General features: G+C 56.0%; 1 protein-coding gene across 5 annotated transcripts in view; it reads right to left on the reverse strand.

Moving 5' to 3' along the window:
* Nucleotides 1-24,029, reverse strand: part of TOM1L2 (target of myb1 like 2 membrane trafficking protein) — an 83,280-nt gene that overhangs the window by 28,019 nt on the left and 31,232 nt on the right. For all 5 annotated transcript variants that reach the window (XM_079905614.1, XM_079905613.1, XM_079905615.1 and 2 more), the window contains exons 2-4: nucleotides 11,643-11,727; nucleotides 5,937-6,015; nucleotides 2,164-2,313 (exon numbers count right to left, since the gene is read on the reverse strand). In XM_079905614.1, the coding sequence (XP_079761740.1) occupies nucleotides 2,164-2,313; nucleotides 5,937-6,015; nucleotides 11,643-11,727 (314 nt within the window). The remainder of the gene's footprint in view (nucleotides 1-2,163; nucleotides 2,314-5,936; nucleotides 6,016-11,642; nucleotides 11,728-24,029) is intronic.

Here is a 24,029-nt window from a genome sequence, read left to right on the forward strand (position 1 = left end):
CTGTCCTGGGAGCTGTGGGTCAGCATCACAGCTCCCGCTCACTGTCCTACGCCCTGCCCCGCCCACCCGTGCCCACGTGTCAGGGGTTGGAAGGCCCAGAGGGAGTTCCGATCTCCTTTCCCCTGGGTCGCACACCAAAGAAAGGACTAAAACCTTATGCAAACATGAGCCATTTGCTCCAGACCCCTCAAGCCTCTCACTGCTGTGGTCTCTCCCGCTGCGGAGCACAGGCTCCGGACACACAGGCTCCGGATGCGCAGGCCCAGCGGCCATGGCTCATGGGCCCAGCCGCTCCGCGGCATGTGGGATCCTCCCAGACCGGGGCACGAACCCACGTGCCCTGCATCGGCAGGCGGACTCTTAACTGCTGCGCCACCAGGGAAGCACTCGACAAAGTTTTAAATCATCCAATTTCAGATCAATAAACAATTGCTGATTTAAACAATGGGTTCCGTTCCCTGGACAAAAGGAAGCTGCTGTGCCGTCCTGCTCGTGCTCCTGGGGTTCTCACTCACAGGGACAGGGTTTCGGGAGCTGCCCATCCACAGAATCTACTGCAAGCCCGGCCGCTGGCTCCCTGACACCTCCTGAGAACACAGCCCCCCCCCGGCTCCCCCTGCCCCTCCCACCCCCCGCCATCAGCTCCCCTCTTCAGTGGAAAGAAAGAGAATTTTTAGACACTACTCTGGGGGGAGTGCGGGAGGCAGGGATGAGGTTCCTCCACCAGAACCACGTCCTTTCTGTTCTGGAACAACCCCAGGAAGAGGCCGAGGGTGGCGTAGAGCGGGGGGATGTCCCACAAAGGGGACGTCACGGGAGGCCCGCCCTCTGGACAGGCCCCCTCCTCCCGGGCCACCGGGAGCCCTGTCCCTTCCAGAAGGGCCTGCTGCATCTGGCACGCTGTCCTCCTGAAGGGCAGGGTCCCTTGAGCACACGAGCCCGAGGGGGTGTCTTTCCGTGCGGCCCAGGGAGGTGGGGTGGCAGGAGGGCAGCCAGAGGACACGGCTGCCTGGCTGAATGGAGGGATTAGGGGTGGAGGGGAGCGGGGAGGGACGGGCATCCTGACTTCACAGCGGACCAGACGGTGGCAAACGTGCACTGGAAACGCCAGCTCTGTGGGCCACCCTGGGACCACGATGCCTGGGATCGGCGTTCTAGGAAGGTGTCAGAGGGACGGTGGGTGGGGAGCGAGGGGGCCGTGCAAAGAGAGACTTTCTGAAGTCTCCCGTGCCTGTGGGGACACAGGTGCTGGAGACTTCAGAAAAGCTGCAGCTCTCGCCCTCCCAGGGGACCATCAGACCTTAACTTCTCATTTTAAAAGCATATTCAACATGGAAATAACATCACCTTCTTTCCAAGACGGGTTTAAAAAGGCCAACGGGATGCAAAACCTCTGTGCACCCGTCAGACGGGCTATGAGGAAGACGATGGCGAGGACGTGGGACACTAGGACACCTGCTGCAGGCGGGGTGGGGGGGGGGGCCGCTGGCGGGGGCGCCGCGTGGGAGCAGCCTGGAGGCAGCTCCTCCAGCCCCAGCCGAGCCTTCGGAGGAGGTGGCCGACACCCGGACGACACCCGGACGGCACCCTCCCGAGAACCGCCCAGCTAAGCTGTCCCCGAAGCCCTGGCCCACAGAAATCAGGAGGCAATAAACGTCTGTTGCTCTAAGCTGCTAAGTCTGGGCTAATTTGTTACCGGACAATGAATAACGAACACGTCCCAAAGTGTCACCTGTGCTCTCGATGCTCCAGGCCTTTGCACACACTGCTCTCTACCTGCCATACCCCTTGCACTCTGACCTTTCCACCCAGCTTGTCACCCCTCAGGGTTCAACAGAATTGTCACGTCCTCAGTGAATCCTGAACACCACCCCCACGACCCCAGAGTTGGCCCCGCCCTGTGGCACGTGGACCCGGCACGTGGCTCCGTTAGGCTCCAGGCCTGTCCCCCATGGGCAGCCGAGGGCCAGGCACCCGGACACAGCCAGCAACGGCCAGGAGAGCCACCGCTGAGGGTGTCATCTCAGCGGGATGAGGGTAAAAAACAAGTGTTTCTCAACCAATATTTAAACCCAGAAGCACCCATCCTTTCCTCCAAATGATGGGGAAGCGTGAGGACTGGCTGCTGGGAGGCCCCGCCTTCCTCTCTCCCCGCCGACCCACCTGGATGAGAGCCAGCACCTTGTCCTGCACGATGGTTGGGGGGTTGCTCTTGGGAGAGATGATTTTGACCAGGACGCCGTCGATGAAATCCCGGTTGGCCACGAGGACGTGGAAGCGGTGGCCACAGTTCTTCACGCACGTCTCCAGCACCTGATGCGGGCGGGATGGAAACAGAGGTCACCCCAGGGGCCAAGGAGACGCGGCCCCCTCTCCCCACTGCCGACCATCCTGCCGATGGGCTCCTCCAGAGGCAAACCCTTCTGCAGGACACAGGTGGCCCCTTGCTGGCTGGGGTCTCTGGGCCTGCACAGCAGTCGGGCGGCACCGGATCTGCACGAGAAGGGTACTGGGGTCTCAGCGGGGTCAAAACGACCAAGCATCCCTGGAAACGAGCCTCTGGGCTGGTGGCAACAGCCGGTGGATGCGGGCCCTCCCGGGCGGAGCCCACTGGAGCAGCCTGCGCTGCTGGTGAGTTACTGGACCTGGTCGTGAAGAGGCGAATGCCCCACACGGCCGCACAACCCTGCTTCCACAACTGAGACCGGCCGTGACCCGGGTCTCTCACCCCCATATGCGGTTTGTGGCCTTGGCCACATTCGAATCAACTCTGTCCCTCCTTCCTCGTCCGGAAAAGTAAGTTACACAGGCCTCGGCCACTAGAAGAGCACAGCGCTTGTGGGCTCTGAGCAATGGCCAGCGCGGGCTTGAATCTCAGGTCCACTTTCAGGGCCAGTCTGTCTGAGCTCGGCTTCCCTGCCTGCAAAGTGGGCGCGAGTGCCCCGCTGCAGGACTGCAGTTAGGGTGAGCGTGTCTGAAGCGCAGACCTGCCTGGCGGGCCAGTGCAGGAGGATGTGTCACAGGGTTACTGTCCTGGGCCCCCACCGCACGAGCGAGGGGCCTTGAGCTCACAGCACCCACTGGAGGGTCCCTCCAGCCTCGCAGGCAGCTCTCCGGACCCCTTCGCTCTCTGGAAACCCCCTGACCCGGACGATGACCCGGCCCCTCCCACGCCGGCACCCAGGCCACAGCTGGCTGGTGGGGACTGCCTCCACGGAAGGACGTCACCAGCATCAGGGGACACTGCTGGCCGCCTTGCTTGTCCTCATTCGCCTAAACTAACTGACCACTGGTGACCCCAGGCAGCCACTCCCCGGGGCTAGGGTCGGACAACGGGGCTTTCCCTGGACAAAGCTTGGTCATGGAGAAAGTTCCTAACACTGATGTTAGGAATGTGACTGCATGGCTGACCCAGGGGAGACCCTTTCATGTTGTATGTCATTTCACTCCATCCTCACAACTCATTCACCCTTTTTAAGTGGAGGCTGTTATCCCCTTTTTTTCCCAGAGTTAAAAGGCTTAGAAGGTGAAGAAAGTGGTGTAGGTACAAATTGCTAGTCAGGCCAGAAGCAGGACAGGATCCCCTGCAGCCTCCTCTGAGCCTCCGCCCGCCCTGAGGCACAGGGCCACCCTCCTCCAAGATCAGTGAGTGCCTCAGACGACAGGCAACCACTGCCACACTCTCGTTCCCTCATTCGGTCCTTAAAATGCCCTGGACAGAGGTGGTGGGGCCGCCCGGCAGAGCAGGAGCTGTGGAAGTGCTCCCGGCTGGCAAGCCCACTGCAGGCTGCTCTACCAAAAAGGCAAATCTGTCGCTGTGGGTTGTTGGTCCTGAAACACGGTGGTAACTTTCCTGAATGCAGCTAAGGCCCGCGGAGTAGGCAAACAGCGCCTCCAAGCAGTCAGAGCCGCACTGATGACTGAGCAGGAAGCCCCAGACCTCTGACCAACTCCTATTTGGGGTACATCCTGACAACCTTGGTGGGGGCAGATATGAAGTTAAAAGGCCCTCAGGAAGCAGGAGGACTGTGATGGACGAACAGGGTTAGTTCAAGGACAAGACAGAGAAGCCACGAGAGCAGACGTGAGCCCAGGCAGTGTGTGCCAGGCTGGGCCTCCAGCGGACGAAAGATGGGTCTGCACCTTTCACAAATCTCCCAAAGGCATTACGGGATTTGCAGCAAAGGCCTGACCACATCAAAATAAATAAATACTTAGGAATAAATCTAACCAAGGAGGTGAAGGATCTGTGCCCTGAAAATTACAAGACATTGGTAAGAGAAAGTAAAGACACAAGTAAATGGAAAGGTATCCCATGTTCTCGGATCAGAAGAATTAATACTGTTAAAATGTCCACAGTACCCAAAGCCATCTACAGATTTCACAGAAACAAAAAAACAATCCTAAAACTCATATGGAACCATAAACGACCCTGAACAGCCAAAACAATCCTGAGAAAGAAGACCACAGTGGGAGACATCACACTTCCTGATTTCAAACTATATTATAAAGCTATAGTAAGCAAAACAGTGTGGTATTAGCATAAAAATAGACACACAGACCAATGGAACAGACCTGAGAGCCCAGAAATAAACCCTCACATATACTGTCAACTAACATTTGACAAGGGAGCCAAGAATACTCAACGGGGAAAGGACAGTCTCTTCAATAAATGATGTTGGGAAAACTAGATATTCACATGCAGAAGAATGAAACTGGACCTCTAACTTACACCAGTCACAAAAATTAATTTGAAACGGTCTAAAGACTTAAATGTAAGACTTAAGGAAACACTAAATGGTGGCCCTCATGCTCTACTACAGGAAGGAAGGAATGGCAGGGCCCACGGTGGAGAGATCTCCATCCCAGGCAGCTACCACGATGCTGGGCATGGAGTGGGAGGTGTTTAGATGCCAGGAAAATGGCCTGCGTGCTAAGAGTTCGTGAGTTTTGCCTGTCCCTGGTGATTTCTGTTTCTGAAAACAGTTCATTTTGGGCATCACTGTGGGTTTAGTGAAAGCTGCAGTTGAAATTCTGAGGAAAAAACAAAAGCTTTCAACTCCCTGTTTCTCAACTGGTCTTTTTCTCATTATTCAAACGCCAATTCCCTGGCAGAGAACTCTAATAAGTCTTGGGTTTTCACTTGGGCAAGAAATCCAAACAGTTTCTCTGCTTTAAAAGGAACATGTTATGGCTGTTTTGGATAAACAACCCACTACTCAACCCTACAGGGAGGTCCACACGCTGACCTGTTACAGTTTCTATTAGAGCAACATGTTGTGGCCTGGTTTTTGCCACATTTGAAAAAATGTTAGCTTTCAAGACAGAAATAATACCTGAAGTTGTCCCTTTTAATTTTCTGACATCTGAAAGACGGGCAAAAACCTGGTCTGTTCCTTCCTGAAAGGAGTCACTTGCTGACTTTCCCTAGAACCTCTGCGGCGATGTTCAGTTTTTATCCCATGATCCAGTTGGCACCTCACTAGCTGTGAAGTCTGGGCAAACTTCTGGGCCTCTCCGAGCCTCAGTTTCTGCATCCGTAAAAGCGGACGATGAAACCCATTTAGGAAGGTTTCTGGAAGCATTTGAGTTAACATCTGAAGAGCTAGCCTAGTCTCGGGCAGGTGCTCGGTGGAAGTTGGCACTTTTACAAGGAGGAAGCTGACCCCTAGAGAAGCAGCTGGCCTCAGTGCCTCACAGCAGGCTGCTGGCCCCCGGGGACCCACGCCCAGGCCTGTGGCTTCTCTGCTCTGGGCTTCTGCACCGGACAACACTGCCCGTGCCGCGTACCTGCTGGCTCACCCGTCTCAAAGGGTGGACACACGGGGGCGGCAGCAGGAGGCACAGCTACCCCTAGCAGCGCTCACTCCAGGCTGTCCCCCAGCTGCGGCTCCCGGACGTTCTCCCGCCCTGGGGGAGGGCAGGGGGGCACTCACCGTCAGCGCCAGCATCACCTCTCGGTAGTTCCGGTTCCCGTTGAGCCGCTTCTTCAGGGCTCGAATGGCATCCTTTGGCCTGGAGAATAGACATATGCAGACCCTGCCAATCCCACCGGAGCCCCAGCCTACAGAGTCAGGGCCACTCGTGCCAACTAGCATGTACACGAGGTTACTTGCTACCGCCCGTTTGTAAATGTGAAAGACTGGAAACAAACGAAATGTCTATCAATGTGAATCAGGTTGAATTAAATTGTGCTTATCCATACAACGGAGTACTATGCAGCTGCACAGAAGAATAAACACTCTTAACGCACCAAAAATACAGACTAGCGTCATCTGCAGAGCAGGGCAGAGGGGACGCAGCCATGTGAGCTACAAAAGGACAAGGAATGCCCAGCGCACACACCTCTGCCAGGAGGGGACCCTGGAGGGAGTCGGCCCTGGGGAGGGCGCCAGGGCCGAGGAGGAGGGGCTGTTCCCCAGGTCGCAGGCTGCAGCCCTCTTGAATTCCACATCACGTGCAAGTATGATTTACCCAGAACAATAACCAGCCTGCCACTGGTGGGTTCACTGAAGGGACCCCGCCAGAGAAACACAGGCGAGAACGGCCAGGTCCCTGTGCAGAGCTGGATGTCCAGGTTCCAGGCTCTGTGGAACTCCTTTTTCCCTGAGAAAACAGAAGTCTGCTCAAAACCCTGGGAGTTGTGTGTTTTGGTACCAGATCTGACCCGGCTTCCCGGGGGCCCTGTAGGCAGAGCTGCAGGGTCCTCCAGCTGGCAACAGCTCTGTCATATGCCAACTGTCTGCTCTCAGTACACACTCCTGCTGAAACCACAGCCACGCTGGGAGGCGGGTCTCCACCCAGCCCCTGAGGGCATCTACCTGGCGCAGTGCCCGTGTCTAAGGGTCCCCCGGTGCCCATGGCCCACTCTGGGGAACCCCGCCCTCTGCTATCACAAGTGGGCTCCTGCCGCCCACCCATCAGCAGGCCAGCATAATCTGGGTCTTTCCTAAAGTGAAGGTTCATAAATCGGGGCCTCCTATTCCGACAGTTTGGAAATACAATCTATTTACCAGGACTTCCCTGGTGGTGCAGTGGTTAAGAATCCGCCTGCCAATGCAGGGGACACGGGTTCGAGCCCTGGTCTGGGAAGATCCCACATGCTGCAGAGCAACGAAGCCCATGCACCACAGCTACTGAGCCTGCACTCTAGAGTCGGCGAGCCACAACTACTGAGCCTGCGCGCCTAGAGCCCGTGCTTCACAACAAGAGAAGCCACCGCAATGAGAAGCCCATGCACCGCAAAGGAGAGTAGCCCCTCCCGCCGTGACTAGAGAAAGCCTGCGCCCAGAAACAAAGACAAAAAAAAAAAATACTCTCAAGAAGTGTGTGAGGGAGCTGGGGAAGGAGAGGGGAGCAGCTCTGCCAATCAGCCCAATTTCAACAGAAACACACAGAAGCAAGGCGAGGCTTCTAGAAGGAATAAACAGACCCGAGTCACCTGAAGCATGGCTTCCCCGCGGAACTTCTCGGCTCCCTGGGGAGGGGTCCCTGCCAGGTGTGTTTGCAGTGTGGCTGCAGTTCCCAAACAGGGGTGCTGATTTCTGCAAACATGGGGCTCGACAGGCTCTCGGCTTTGAGGACTTGGTGGCCTGGGGCTGATGAAGGTCAGCAGCCGCCGGCCAGGAGCGGGGACTGATTTCCTGTCTCAAAGGCCCCGCCGGGCACGCTCTCATCCCTCCTCTTGAACTTCCACGGGGCACTACATGGGAAGAGCCTCCCAGGGCTCTGCTCACTTGTGACTCATGGAGCTCCTGGGTTGGGGGGGCATGCGGTGCCGGGAAATCAGAGAGGCGGCGGCTCCCAGGTTAGAGAGAAAGTGAAAATCCACCAAAAATCCATCGGGGAAGTGCTGCTTGAGAGGCACTGGGGACACCAAAGCAAGTACTTCTCCCTCTCCCCGGGGAAGCAGCCTCGGAGACAGAATCAAAGTCCTGTCAGAGGAACCACACAGCAGCCCATCAGACGCAGAGCAGGAAACTGGGAGAGGGGAGTGGGGTGCTGGAGCCCAGCAGAGCAGGGAAGGGCCCCAAGCAGGGGGAGAGGTCGGGGCTGCGGGAGCTGGACCCCAGACCCAGAAGAGACCTTCTCTCTGGTCATCCTGAGCCCACCTTGTCCTTCGGCTCCAGAACTGCCACCTCTGAGCTGCTTCCCACTTACCCCGCGGGGGGGCGATGCCCCGCCCCGCCCACCCTGGACACCTCCTCTCCTCCTGGCCGCCCCCTCCCAGCTGTTCCCTTGCTCCATTGCATTTATCCGGGGCTACTCCAGTTTAGAGGCTGGGGCACAAAGAGTCCATGAGCTGGGGACGGTCCAAGATGGTCACGGAAACGACCAGGTCAGGGGGTGCTCACCAGAGCCGCATGTCAGAATTACCTGAAGGGCATTTACTAAATCCACACGCCTGCTGCATCTAACCTGGCAGGTCTGGGGGAGGCCTGGTAAACAGGGCCTAAAACATCCCGGGGAGGTCATCTAGCCAGGGCACTCCTGCCTAGTGACCAAGGGTCCAGGGCACGAGGGACAGCCACACAAGGCCCCAGGCTGGAGGTGACCCCAGCCTGGGCGTTAGGGCAAGCCCAGGGAGGGGCCTGCAGGACAGCTCACCAAATCGGTGCCCAGCAGGACCGTCTCCCAGAGGTGAGCTCCGAATAAATAAAGGAAGCACAGACAGAGCTCCCATGCTAGAGCCTGAGCCCCTCAACATTAAAATGGTCTGGCCCTGCCCTGTCGGGCTGGAGGGTGCTGCCTGAGCTGGTGTGGGCCGGGGCTTCGCATGGGCCGGGCACAGGGCGCGGCAGTGAAGCCACGAGCGGCCACTGCTGGGGCCCACTTTATACCCGAGCGAACCGAGACGGGAGGGGAACCCACCCAGGGTCACCCAGGCCCCTGGTCCCTCTCTCCTGCCCTGCCATCCACCCACCTTGCCTGCTGACCCCTGGGCGGCTGCTGGACCCCACCTGGATGCCCCTCCCCAGGCGCCTGGCACTGGCCTCCCTCGTGGAGCCCATGTTGCCCTGGGTCACGACCCCCTTCGTCCTCAGGCCCTGAGTCCCCAGGGACTTTATCCACTTACTCTCTTACCTCACGAATGTGTCCAGGTGGTGGAGATGTGGCCGTAAGGAAGACAGATGCCTGCCTCAGGGAGCTCGGGGCCCAGGGCTTTGGGGGCGAGACAGACACTCCCTCCCACACACATCAGAACACACGAGTTTTAGCTGTGGCGAGCCCAAGTACAATACGGGCTGTGAGGGGATCACACAACGGGGGCTTATCCGCGGGGCGTTGGGACAGCGAGAGGGCAGGCTTCCCCTCATTCAGGAAGAGGCCGACAGCAGGGGCCAGGACCCTCCCTCGACAAGGCAGGGGGAGGGGCTGCGCTCCAGCCCCCATGGGACGAGGACGCTCCGTTCCGACACGTGTGCACGTTCCGCGCTTCCTGGGGACCCGCAAGCTGGGCATGAGAGTGGGAGGTTCACGGAACCAAAAGACCAGCGGGGCCAGAGAGACGTCAGGAAGGCCCGTGGGTGACGGAGGAGCTCGGTGTGGCAGACGGAGGGGTGGGCGACATGGGCAAAGGGAGCTAGAGTGCCCGCGGCCTGAGCCCCCTTCCGGCCTCTGGTCCAGATGCCCATCCCACCCCCCCGCACTTCCCACTTCCTCCCCTCTGCACCCACGGCCTCGGCCACCCGTCCAGCACCCGCCTCGGCCTCCAGAGGCCGCGCCCCACCCGTGGGCTCAATAAACGTGGACAGGCCGGGGGCGGGGTGGGCAGGAAGGAGGCCAGGGGCTGCGGGGTTAAAATGCCTTCTCCTCAACACATCCCGTCTCCTGCCAGGACCAAGCTGGTCGCCTGGAGCTCCCCTCCCAGAGGGCTCCCAACCTGTTGCCCCTAGGGCGGCCAAGCCCTCCACCCCTCCCGCCAGCGCCGCCTGGGAAGGGCTTGAACCTTAGCTGAACCTCCAACCCGGCCTGCTGGGCCTCGGGATGCAGCTGCCCCGAACCTCGGATTATCTATCCTGTCTCTCCTCTCAGGCCCACGGCACAAATTCCACCGGCTCCGCCTTCAGAAATGCTCAGACTCTCATGGTTTCTCACCCCCTCTACTGCCACCCCAGTCAAAGCTGCCATCGCTTCACACCAGGGTGATTGTGACAGCCCCAGCCTAGCCGTCCTGGGCATGGCAGCCAGCGTGGTCCCTAAAATGAACCTCAGGGACTTCCCTGGTGGTCCGGTGGCTAAGACTCCATGCTCCCAAAGCAGGGGACCCGGGTTCAATCCCTGGTCAGGGAACTAGATCCTGCATGCCACAACTAAGAGTCCACATGCTGTAGCTAAAGATCCCAAGTGCTGCAATTAAGACCTGGTGGAGCCAGATAAATTTAAACACAAAAAAAACTATAAAAAAAAATAAAATGGGGACTTCCCCAGTGGTCCAGGGATAGAGAATCCGCCTTACAATGCAAGAGACGTGGGTTCGATCCCTGGTCAGAGAGCTAAGATCCCACATGCCGCGGAGCAACTAAGCCCGCATGCCACAAACTACAGAGCCCACACCACAACTACAGGAGAGAAAACCCACGCGCCACAACTAGAGAGAAGCCCGCGCGCCACAAGGAAAGATCCCGCATGCCTCAATTGAGACTTGATGCAGCCAAAAATAAATTAAATAAATAAATCATAAATAAATCTTAAAAAATAAATAAATAAGATGAACCTCAGACCAAGTGGAAGACAGGGTCCCTGCCTGGATCCCGGCCCCCCGGCCCCAGTGCTGTCCCTCAGACGCAACAGAGCCCCTCTGTCCTGGGACCGTGCGCTGGGAAGCCCTTCCCTGGCCTGGTGCTCACACCTCCGCCCCTCGAGCCACCTGGGCCAGGCCCTCCTTGGTGACTTGTTCACAAGCACTCACCCCCAGCTCTTCCTCCCCAGCCATGTCACCAGCTGACCTGGGTGTGTGGTAACTGTCCTGCTCGTGGTGCAGGGGAGGGACTCCGTCTGTCCCGTCCCTGCTGTGCCCTCAGTACTCACTCTGGGACCCGGCACGAGGTGGTCACTCAGGACATGTTTGTTGAATGAAGGCAGGGCCAACCGTCAGAGGCTGGTCCCCAGCCTCCACGTGGCAAGGCCAGTAAGGACAGCGCCAAGGCCAGGGCCGCCCAGGTCTGGAGAGGGTTTAAGAGGGCGTGGCTACCGTAAATTCCATTTTTACAGTGTGGACAGAGGGCCACATACCGACTAATTTGGAAGCAGTACACATGGAATGTACCTGTGATGCAGAAGCGGACGTAAATACAGCAGCAAGAACAGACCCGGCGGCGCAGGGGTGGGGGGGCCTGGGCCTCACAAGTCTTCCCCGCGCCCCGCCTTCCACTACCCCACAGACCCCGGGGCCTCTCCCTCCTGGGACTCCAGCCAGTCCCCAGGGCTGCGGAAGGCGGGAGGAGGTGGGGATCGTGCTGCAGGGGACCCCGAAGCCAAGCAACGTCATTCCCCTTGTGATTAAGAGGCGGTCACTGCTCTGACTGAGGGCGGGGGGAGGACGGTGAGGAAAACCACTTGTCAGACGTCAGGGCAGCGGGCTGCACACAGACCGACTCGAGCGGCCCGCCGCCCGCCTGCCCTGGGTGGGGGACACGCACCCTTCCTCCGTCTCATTGATGATGTCGCAGATCTCCATGTTCAGCGTCCAGTCCTCGCTCTGCAGGGAGCCGTCTGTAGCCTTTTCTGCAAATTCAGAAAGAAAACTGGCTTACACTTCTCCTGGAATAAGGACCCCGGCGGGGAAGAGGAGGGACCCGGACCCACCCCACTCTCCCACCAGGCAGATGGGCTGAGCCGACAGCACCTCTGGGTGCTGCTCCCACGAGAATACCTGGGAGGGGGGCCGGGGGCTGACTCCTAAGCCTGCCCTTCATTCACCAAACTCCCATGAGCTAGAACTAGAACTCTCAGAAGAGAACGCAGGGGAAAGGCTTCGTGACATCGGGTGTGGCAATGCTTCTACTCATGGAGGTGACGACAAAAGCACAGGCAACGGAAGAAAACATAGATAAACCGGACCGCACAAAAATTTAAAACTTTCTGTGCATTAAAAGACACAACCAACGGAGTAAAAACGGAGCAACCTACGGAATGTTAGAAAATATTTGCAAATCTGAGAAGGAGTTAGTATCCTTTAGAATAAATAAAGAAGACCTGAACAGACATTTCTCCAAAAAAGATATACAAATGGCCAATAAGTCCATGAAAAAAAAAGTGTTAAAAATCACTAGTCATTAGGGAAATGCAAATCAAAACAACGAGATACCACCTCACACCCACTAGGACGGCTGCTATCAAAAAAAACAGAAAATAGCGACTCCCCTGGTGGTCCAGTGGCTAAGACTCTGCGCTCCCAATGCAGGGGCCCCAGGTTCGATCCCTGGTCGGGGAACTAGATCCCACATGCGTGACACAACTAAGAAGCCTGCATGCCGCAACTAAAAGACCCCTTGTGCCACAATGAAGATCCAGTTACATAAAACAGCCATAAATAAAATATATATTAAAAAAAACAGAAAATAACAAGTGCTGGAGAGGATGTGGAGAAACGGCTTGTGCACTGTTGGTGGGAATGGAAAATGATATAGCCCTTATAAAAAATACGGCAGGGGGCTTCCCTGGTGGCGCAGTGGTTGAGAGTCCACCTGTCGATGCAGGGGACATGGGTTCATGCCCCGGTCCAGGAAGATCCCACATGCCGCCGAGCGGCTGGGCCCGTGAGCCATGGCCACTGAGCCTGCGCGTCCGGAGCCTGTGCTCTGCAGCGGGAGAGGCCACAACAGTGAGAGGCCCGCGTACTGCAAAAAAAAAAGAAAAAAAAATATGGCAGGTCCTCAAATTATCAAAAAGAGAACTACCATATGATCCAGAAATTCCACTTTTGGGTACACACCCAAAAAGAGTTTCAAAAGAGTTGAAAGTAGGATCTCAAAGAGGTATTTTCACATTCATGTTCACAGCAGCATTATTCACAATAGCCAGGAAGCAACCCAGGTGTCTAGACACAGATGATGGATAAACAAAATGTGGCAGGTTCACACAATGGAATATTATTCAGCCTTAAAAGGGAAGGAAATTCTGACACCTGCTCCAACATGAATAGAACCTCAAGGATATTATGCTGAGTGAAACAAGCCAGATACAAAAAGATAAATACTGTGTGATTCCACTTATTTGAGCATCCTAAAGTAGTCAAATTCATAGAGAGAAAGTAGAATGGTGGGTGCCAGAGGCTGGGGGAAGGACAGAGGCTGGGGAAGGAGGTGGTGAGCTGCTGCTGAATGCGGATGGAGCTTCAGTTTTGCAAGACAAGAAAGGTCTAGAGAGCGGTTGCACGACAATGTGAAGTATTTAACACTTAAAAATGGTGAAGATGGCCAATTTTGTTATGTGTATTTTAACACAATTAAAAATTAAAAAAAAAAAAATCCCCCTAAGGTAGGCATGATTCTCTCCCACATTTATAAAGAAGGAAGTGAGGCTCAGAGGTTGGGTCCTTGGCCGGGATCACATAGCTGAGTTGGTGGCACTGACATCCGGTCTCAGGTCTGTCTGTCTCTAACGCCTAGGCATTTGCTGATATGGCCTCAGCAGTTAGCACAGGCGAGTTTGGACCCAACGTTGGGATCTTAGCTGAATTCCAAGCCTGCCCCATCCTAACTGCACAATTCTCGAGAGGGAGACCATCACCCCCCTTTCAACAAAAGCTTCAAACAACCCGCACTTCCACTGACGCTCCATAAAAACCCCGCGACCTCTGTACGTGTTGGAAGTGGCCTTGTTTTACCAGAGGCAGCTGCAGAGAAGGGACGCTTGCTTTGTACACAACACCCTGGAACTCACACGCCCAAACGAAGGCTGTCCTTACAAGCGGTGAGCACACACTCCAAACAGCTACTGCTACTGCTCCAAACATCTGTGCAACAGCCTTCAGTCTGCATGGAAAAAGCCTCACGGCTTTAATTTTTACCGAAAAGGCTATATCCCCCAAATTTTCACCCCCTTTATTCGTCACCCTGGGCACCCAGACTCCCTACCCGCGAATGAGCAAACCTGCCCCCAAGCGGTGAGAGTCACCCCTGATGAGCCCATGCGTGCGGTGGGCTGGGCGGGGGGCGGGGGTCTCAACCACCAGAGCCCACGGTGCCGCTTGGCAGGAGCATTTGATCGGGGGAGAGCAGGGGCAGGCGCGCAGGAGGAATGGCCAAAGCACCGTCCAGTCTAGAGAAGGGAAGACCGAGGGCAGAGGCTGCTCGAGGTGAGGGCAGAACGAGGCAGCGTCGGGACGACCCTTGCCCCCACACCCCACCCCACACCCCACACCCCACACCCCCGCTCGCCCAGCCACTCGGCTCTCTGAAGGGCCCTCCCCTTCAAGGTGTCCACGCCCAGAGGAGGGGACTCCCCCCAGGGGCCACACAGCAGGGGTGTCTGCGACCACAAACCCAGTGGCCTCCTAATAAAGCCGTCCTGCCTGCGACCCTACGGAGCCAGTGAAGGGACAGGCCAGCTGGCCAAAGGGCCGCCCTCCGCCGGTGGTCTGGCCAGTCACAGCACGGGCCACGGCACAGACTCGGGAAGAGAGAGCGGCAGTGGCACCGTGGCGGGGCCACGGGGACACTGTCTTGGAGGCTTAACAGAGGAAACGTTCAATCAATGAACCTCACATCCAAGTTAGGGGTAGCAGCAGAGTCCATGAACCTCCCCCTCCCCCGGCACCGGGAAGGGGGTCAAAGGCATGAGAACCCATCCTCGGGGTCAGCGCTTTCTATCCAATTACCGGCGTTCTGAGTTTTCAAGCTAAAAGATAGATACTCCTTTTGATTATACAGAACCAACCCCCAAAGAATGCTGCTTTCTTTTCATTTTGCTGGATATGCCACAGAAATGCAGCTGTGGGTATTTGGCTCGGCTGAGACAGATGAAGGAGGTACGGCTGACAAAGGAGCTCAAATCAGTTCTCGTTTTCCTCTCCTCATAAAAGAATTCCCCCAGCAACAGAACTGAGTTGGAGCTGATTGCCCTGCAACTGTGGCCACTCCCACGGGCTCCCTCCCTCCGTCCTGTCCCCAGGCCAGAGGACGCAAAGTTCAGGCTCATTTCTTTTATCACGTAAATTGTCAAAACAGAAGATAAATCCTGGTGCAACAGCAGAAACACAATGCTCCAGGGGACAAGGGCCAAGTCATTCCCGCCAGCTAGCCCTTGGGATGGAGAAAGATCAAAGCACCAGTGACCCGGGCTGCAAAGGGCTGACCTTTTAGAGGTCCCCGGTGATATGCTAATGACCAGGGGCTGAGCAGGCCTGGGCAGGGCAGGGCTGGACAGGGCTGTGAAGGGCAGGGCTGTGAAGGGGCAGACACAGCTCCCATTAAACCTTCAGCGTAAAAGAGTATGTCATCCTGATGCTGTTGCCATGGCATTTTCTCCATTCAGAAAAGGCTGCCTCCTGCCTGGTGCGGGCTGGGGGCCAGGGCGCCTTGAAGGTCGACCCTGGGACTTCCCTAGCGGTCCAGTGGTTAAGGCTCCGCGCTTCCACTGCAGGGGGGACGGGTTTGATACCTGGTCGGGGGCCGCTCGACCCTGCCAGCCATGACAGTGCCCTCTCCCAGCCGGGCTTTTCTCCAGCAGCCCACCCCTCACCCCTCCCACGCAGGGGGAAATCCCAGGCGGTCCTGCTGGGAGGAGCCTCGAGACCCAGTGGCTTGGTTTCTTGGCTGCGGACGTCCACACTCTGCTGTGAAATGGAGCAGCTTCAGAAACAGCCAGCCCCAGAAGGCGGAAGAGGCTGGATTAGCATTTTTGCATTCAGCAACATCCTTCTGGTGAGAATGGAGGAAAAAACAGCCAAATTTTCTACCTCCCCAACAATCAAGAGTGTGAGAAGGAGCCCAGAGGTGCCGGCGCAAGGAAACAGCGTTCCGGCTTGCTTCGTGCCCGGTGTGGAGAACGGAGGAAAGGGGGTCCGGATGGGCAAGAAGCTCATCTGATGATACGCACCAATGACGGAAGCAGCCATCTGGATTCCGCATTGCTACATGCTAGTGGGGCAGGTGGGCACAGACCAGCCAGGGGGAAAGAAAAATCAACCCCAACACTGTACTCAGAGCCATGGTGGCCGCTTGCTCCAGATTCCTAACCTGCTCTGTGAATGTTAATTGCAGCTGGCCCTCTTCCACTGGAGAGCCTCGCCCCTGCTTTATGGGATGTCCTTTTCTACGCCAGCAGGCCCCACTCCTCCTTCATCCCTCTTAAAAGGCAGATAAAGTACATCTGAACAGCCCGCAGACTACAGAGGCAGCTTCCTCTGGAACTTTAAGGCAAAATAAAACCCCGTGGTCCCCATGCCATGTACTTGAGATTAGCAGCCTGAGAAGTGCCCTGCACTGTCCTTGACCTGCGGGCAGGGAGAGGGAGATGGCCAGTCGTGACCCAGTCCAACCACAGCACTGGGGCCCCGATCCCTGGGCCCTAGTGCCACGGGGCCATGGGGAAGTGAGTGGCAACCCCGCCCCTGCCCACCAACTGTGACAGACCACGGCAAGCCCCTGTAAGCAGGGCACATAGGACAAGACAAGCCAGGAAGAACCAGCCAGAGCTGGTGTGAAGTCCTCAGGGACTGGGTAAGCCCCTCTCCCCCACCCCGCAGCTGGAGAGGGCAGCGGGGTGGGTGGTGATGGAGAACTTGCTTCCAACCTTGGCTGCAGGTGAGACACCCCTGCCTGGGTCCCGCCCTGTGCCTTCCCACCAGAACCCGTGGGCACGAGGCAGGGACAGACAGACGTGTTCCAACAGCGCCAGGGGGCTGGGGGTCCCACCCCGGGGAAGGAACGGGACACAGCCCTCTAGCTAACAGCCACTGAGGGCTGGGCATGGGGAAACAGCAGGAGGCAAGACAGACCGAGTCCCTGCCCTGCAGCTCGAGGACCCTGGCTCCAGTCCTGGCTCTGCCATATTAACCCTGAGCTCCTGGACTCTGCTTCCCTTTTCTTCTCTGGTTCCTTCTCTAGGTGTTGTTTCCCGCCAAATGAGGCAACAGGTCTCAGTGATCTCTGATCCCCCCAGTCCCCTACCCCACTCTGACAGTACATTGGCCTATGATTTCTTTTCTTCTTTTTTTGGTGATTTTTAAAATAATATTTATTTATTTATTGATTTGGCTGTGCCGGGTCTTAGTTGCGGCACGTGGGATCTTTAGTTGCGGCACGCGGACTCTTAGTTGCGGCATGTGGAATCTAGTTCCCCGACCAGGGATTGAACCCGCGCCCCCTGCATTGGGAGCTCAGTGTCTTAACTACTGGACCACCAGGGAAGTCCCCATGATTTTTTTTTGTGGGGGGGGTAAAATATACACAACATAAAATTGACCACCTTAACCATTTCTAAATGCGCTCAGTGGCATTCCGTGCATGCGTGTTGTGTGCAACCGCGATCGCCATCATCTCCAGAAATCATTCATCTTCCCAAGCTGAAACTCTGTCTCCATGAAACCCTCACTCCCATCCCCCTCCCCCAGCTGCTGGCACCCACCCTTCTGCTTTCTGTCTTTAGGAAGTGACCCCTCTAAGTACCTCACATAAGTGGATTCATACAATATTTGTCCTTTTTGTGACTGGCTTACTTCACGGAGCATAATTTTCTCAAGATTCATCCATGTTGGAGCAAGTGTCAGGATTTTCTTCTTTTCTAAGGCTGAATAATACTTCATTGCGCGTAGAGACCACACTTTGTTTATTCATCTGTATGGGCTGTTTCCACCTTTTGGCTACAGTGAATGATGCTGCTATGAACATTGGTGTGCAAATACCGGTTTGAGTCCCTGCCTTCCGTTCTTTTGGGTGTATACCTAGAAGTGGGATTGGTGGTCATACGGTGATTCTATGTTTAACTTTTTGAGGAACTGCCAGACTGTTTCCCCCAGCGGCTGCACCATTTTATGCTCCCAGCAGCAGTGCACAAGGGTTCCAATTTCTCCACACCCTCGTCTCCTTGTTATCTTGTATCTCATCACAGTCTTGATTTGCATTTCCTAATGACTTAGTGATGTTGAGCACCTTTTCACATGCTTATTGACCAACTGTATATCTTCTTTGGGTAAATGTCTATTCAAGTCCATTTTTAAATTGGGTAGTTTGGTTTTTTGTTGTTGAGTTGTAGAAGTTATTTAATTTTTATTTATTTATTCATTTTTGGCTGTGTTGGGTCTTCGTTGCTGTGTGCGGGCTTTCTCTAGTTGTGGTGAGCGGGGCCTGCTCTTTGTTGAGGAGCACGGGCTCTAGGCACGCGGGCTCCAGTAGTTGTGGCACACACGCTCAGTAGTTGTGGCACACAGGCTCTAGAGCACAGGCTCAGTAGTTGTGGCACACGGGCTTAGTTGCTCCGTGGCATGTGGGACCTTCCCGGACCAGGACTCGAACCCGTCCGCGTCCCCTGCACTGGCAGGCAGATTCTTAACCACTGCGCCACCAGGGAAGTCCCTAGAAGTTATTTATATATTCTGGAAATTAATCCTTTATCAGATACATGCTTTGCAAATATTTTCTCCCGTTTTGTGGGCTGTGTTTTCCTCTTTTGATAATGTCCTTTCATGCACAAAAGTTTCCAATTTTGATTAAGTCTGATTTATCTATTTTTTTCTTTTGGTGTCAAATCCAAGAAATCATTGCTAAATCCAGTGTCATGAAGCTATCCCCGTTTTCTTCTAAAACGTTTATAGTTTTAGCTCTTATGTTTAGGTCTTTGCCCTATTTTGAGTTAAGTTTTCTATATGGTATAAGGTATGGGTCCCACTTCATTCTCTTACATGGGGATATCCAGTTTTCCCAGCACCATCTGTTGGAAAGACTGTCCTTTTCCCACTAAACGGTCTTGGCACCCATGTCAAAAATCAGTCGAGCATATATGGGAAGATTTACTTCCAGGCTCTCTACTCTATCCCATTGGTGTGCATCTGTCCTTATGCCAGTGCCACGCTGTTCTGGTTACTGTAAATTCTGAATCAGGGAAGCTGAGTCCTCTAACTTTGTGCTTCTTTTTCAAGGTTGTTTTGGCTATTTGGAGTCCCCGAGGTTCCATCTGAATTTTCGGATGGAGTTTTTTATTTCTGCAAAAATGCTGGTGGGCTTTCGATGCGGGTTTCATTGAATCTGCAGATCACTTCGGGTAGTATTGTCATCTTAAAAGTACTAAGTCTTCAACCCATGAATATGGGTTGTCTTTCCATGTATTTATCTTCTTTCCTTCCTTTCAGCAATGTTTTGTAGTTTTCAGTGTATAAGTCTCTTACCTCCTTGGTTAATTCCTAGGGATTCTATTCTTTTTCATGCTATTATAAATGAAATTGTTTTCTCAATTTCCTTTTCAGATTGTTCAGTGTTAGTGTATAGAAATACAGCTGATTCTTGAGTGTTGATTTTTTTATCCTGAAGCTTTGCTGAATCTATTAATTCTAACACGTTTTTTTTTTTTCATGAAATCTTTAGGTTTTCTACATACAAGGTTATGTCATCTGTGAACAGAGATAATTTTACTTCTTTCTTTCCCATTTGGATGTCCTTTATTTCTTTTCTGCTGTAATTGCTCCAGCAAGGACTCCCAGTACCATGTTGAATAGAAGTGGTGAAAGTTAGCATTCCTGGGCTTACATAGAACTTCACCAAACCCAATCATCACTGTGAGAGCAAATGAAGGGAAGAGGAGACCCATCGGAGCTGAGCCCTCATTTCAGGAAAAGGTAGGTTACCTGCCCGAGTGTGAAAGCGGGAGCCACATCCGGGTCCAGAGGACTCTGCCAGCCAAGGGGCCTTGTATCTGCGTCCCGCCCCCAGGAGGTTACTTGGACTTCTCCGGCCTGGAAAGCCTTCGCCCCCGCCAGCCTGCCCATGTCTAGTGTTGCCGCCACGTCCTCCTCCGAGCCTCCTTAGATACCATCCCTAGGGATGCTTCTGACAGGCGCCAGCACCTGACGGTACAGTCCATGCAAGGGCCAAGTTCTCAAGGCCGTTCCAACTCTGTTCTGGGAGGTTCTCCCAATGTGACGGCCGTAACAAACCGTGGGGGTACCTGGCTTCCCGTCTAAACCTGCAGCTGCACGAAGGCAGCACGTCTCCGCATCCGCGGCAGGGCCTGGCCTGGCCTGTGATGCCAAGCAGTGATGACCGCACACCCTCTGCGGCCCTGGGCGCTGGGCCCTGGGTGGCCTGGGGAGATCAGCGCTGGGCGCCAGCTGTCCCCAGGGTCTCCCTCTGGGCTCAGAAGCAGGAGAAACAGGCGTGACTGTGGAGTCTGAGCAGGGAGTTGGAACCCACGCTTTGGTGGCTTCAAACTTCAGCCAATTGCTGTGTGACCCCCGGAACGCAACCTCTTTAAGGCTTTCCGTCATCTCTAAGATGCAATAATCACAGCGGGTTTTCTCACGTGGCAGCTGTGAAATGAACTAAGCACGAAACAGGAAGCACTGCAGAGCCCATGACTCAGTGGCCTCCCCCCGCCCCGCCCCCGTGCCATGGCCCCCCACACCCTTCCCTCGCATTCCCATGTCACCACTGCCACCTACAGGTAAACAGCCGCCCACCAGCCACCCCGGCCGCTTGATGCCCAGGAGCCTGCAGATACCCAGCTTCCTGATTTCTGGGTTTCTGCGCCACAGGGGCTCCCCTTCCGGAAGGAAGCGCCCAACGGCCCGGCCCACCTGCGAGGCAGAGGCACCGTTTCCTCAGGGATCCAAACGCTGAAGCTCCCAGGTCTCAGAGCCCAGCCGGTAAGATTGCCTACGAGTCACTCACGACACACGTCACATCTCCCGACTCTGGACATGGGCCCTGGGCAGGCTGCCCGTGCCCCGCCGGCCATGTCTCACCCTCAGCTGCCACCTCTGACCTCGCGTCGTCAAGGCGCCGGTGCGCACTCCTCTCGCACAGCAGGAGCGCAAGGGGAGGGAATCCGGTGTCCAGCGAGCACACCTTCTGTTGGGCCGGGCTCTTCACAGACTCGTCTTATGTACCCCAGACCCGCCCCCATGGAGGGCAGCCCGTCTCAGAGGGGAAGACAGTGAGGCCGAGGGGTGATCAGCCCGATGGCGACAGCGCACCGCCTGCAGGGAGCAGCGACCAAGGTCACCCTGGCGCACGCAGCCTGGGACCCCGACACCCACAGACAAGGCTGGGGCCTCGAGAGCAGCCAGGGCCCCAGTCCCCGGCCACAGCCTGCCCTCCTGATTTCCCAGGTGGAGCTGAGAAGGCCTGGGCCGAGAAGTGAACAGGCAGCAGGGGTGAGGGATCAGTGCAATCGGCTGCCAGGTCAACTCTCTCCTTGTTCTTCCTTTTTTCGTTAATAAACTTTTAATATTGGAATAATTTCAGATTTCCTGAGAAGTCGCAGAGATTGTGTAAGGGTCCCTATGTGCCCTTCTCCCAGTTTCTGCTAATGTTAACATCTTACAGAACCGCTGCTCACGTGTCAAAACTGAAAAATTAACATCGGCAGAGAACTACTAACTAAACTCCAGGCTTTATTCGGATTTCTCCGTTTTTCCACTAAAATGCCCTTTTTGTCCAGGATCCAATCCAGAATACCACACTGCATTTAGTCTTCTCTTTTTAATCTCCTATTTTCTTTAAAGACTGACAAATTCACAAAATCACTAACTTACTCTCCCACCTGGAGAGCTCGGTTCCAAGGGGCAGCTCTGTCCGAGCCCCAACTCCACGACGGCCTAATTAGGACACCACACGCTCCCCTCCCGCAACAAAGAGGCCCTTCAGGCCAGCCCGCAGCAGAGAGGAGACGCCTGTCAGCCTCACAGGCCCCAGGCTGCTGACCCAAGTTCTTTTTAACTGGGACCCCCCCCTTGGGGGTCCCCAGCTTAGGTGCACGTGGGTGTGTCCTCTAGAGGCAGAGACACGGGGCACCCGATGGAGCATTTCCCGAGTAGGTACAGGCGGGTGCGGGACGGGGGCTGGGGGCGCCGACTTAGGGCCGGGTGGGCAGCTGGGGGCGCAGGGCTCTGCAGGAGCCGGGCCAGGCCGCGAGCGCGGGGCCGCCGGGGTCTCCGGCTGTTATCCGACAGCCAGGCCGCTGGGCCGGTTGACGGGAAGAGAAAGGTCCGGTGGGGGGCTGGTGCTCAGGTCAGAGCTGCAGGAAATCGAGCTGACCTGCGGCTCTGGGGCTGCTGGCCTCGCCCATGCGCACCCCCAGGGCAGAGGCGAGGGCAAGGGGCCGAGCCACGGAAGGCTTCCCAGTTCAAGCCCAAACTGCCTGAGGGGCCTCCGCGCCAGGGCACTGGCAGGCACAGTACAGAAGCAGGCAGGAGGCACGCACACCGTGACCCAGCGAGTGCAGGGGAGCGCCATGCGGAGGGAGGCCCACAGAGGCCCCGCCCCCCCTCACCCCCGGGCCTGCAGGAGGAGGGGCCGCGGCTGGGAACAGCCCCCTGTCCTCTGAGAGGCAGGCTTCCTGCAAGAGCAGCGACAGCGTGTGGTGGAGACAGATCACGGTGACCCCGAGGGCCCAAGCCGGAGCACACAGCCAGCTGACTGCTCGGGGAAGAGGGAGCGAGCACGGGGCCCAGGCCGGCCCTGGGCATCTGACCGTGGCCACATTCCTCCAGCTCTCTCAGCTGCAGCTTAGTCATCCATAAAAACGGGCACACAACAGTCCCTTCCCCTCACAGGGGGTGAGTATTAAGTGAGTTAGTGAGTGTGCAACAGACAGGACCTACCTCAAGCCTTCTGTGGACGGGAGCTCAGGAAGGCAGAGGAGCCGCCTCCACGGCTTTTAGGGTGCTCCTAGTGTGTGGACGGACAGGACCACGACCAGGACAGGCTGCACCCCGCCGGCCAGGCACCCATCAGCCAACGAGACTAGCCAGGGACCACAGCCGTCACCATGAACGACACCAAAAAGGAAGGTCTCCTTCCAGCCTCAAAGACCAATTACAAAACTCCCAGCCTGGAGGAAGCCTCCCCCACGTTCCCCAGGGCTCACCCTGGCTGTGCTCGGTGAAGCCTGAGTGTGTGGCCCCATTCCTGCAAAGAGCTGGCCCCCGGAACCAGGTCCAGAGGAACAGGCTCCTGGCCACCCGCTCACAGCTTCTGTGGGGACCAGGCGAAAACAACCCCTTGAATGGGGCTCACATGTTAGCAGATGTTTCCCACCTGGAGGTCTAGCCCGAGGAGGAAGAGCAGCTGATAAGAACAAATACCGTGTCGGACCAACGAAGCGAAATTCCTACTCCTGAATCAACACACACTTTTAAAAGGACGATGCCCACTGCTGGGACGGCTATCGGGAGACCAGGGCATCACCTCCCTGGCGGCCACACACCTTTAAGAACCTTCTGGAAAAACAACAGACATCCAGGGGCATGCTGTAAAAGATTCTTGTCCTTTGACCTAACAATCTTTTTAGGACTCTTAGCTTAAAGGGATATTTCAAATAAAAAAGCTACCCAGCCCAGCAATTGCACCCCTGGGTCACCCAAGAGACATGAAGACATCTTTCCACATGAACACCTGCACCTGAACGTCATGGCAGCACTATTCATAACAGCCAAAACGCTGAAATAACCCATGTCCATCAACTGAAGAACAGATGAAGATCCATACAATGGAATAACACTTGGCAGTAAAAAGGAAAGAAATGCAGATGTGTGTTCCAACATGGATGGACCCTGAGGCACTGTGCCAACTGAAAGAAGCCAGACGGGGCTCCCTGGGGGCGCAGGGCTCAGGAACCCGCCACCAGCGCAGGGGACACGGGCTCCAGCCCTGCGCCGGGAAGATCCCACATGCCGCGGAGCAACTAAGCCCGTGCGCCACAACTACTGAGCCTGCGCTCTAGAGTCCGTGAGCCGCAACTACTGAGCCCGCGTGCCACAACTACTGAAGCCCGCGTGCCTAGAGCCCATGCTCCGCAACAGGAGAGGCCACCGCAATGAGAAGCCCGCGCACCGCAACGAAGAGCAGCCCCCACTCACTGCAACTAGA

This window comes from Stenella coeruleoalba (genome assembly GCF_951394435.1).
Source record: "Stenella coeruleoalba genome assembly, chromosome: 19".
Classification (NCBI taxonomy): domain Eukaryota; kingdom Metazoa; phylum Chordata; class Mammalia; order Artiodactyla; family Delphinidae; genus Stenella; species Stenella coeruleoalba.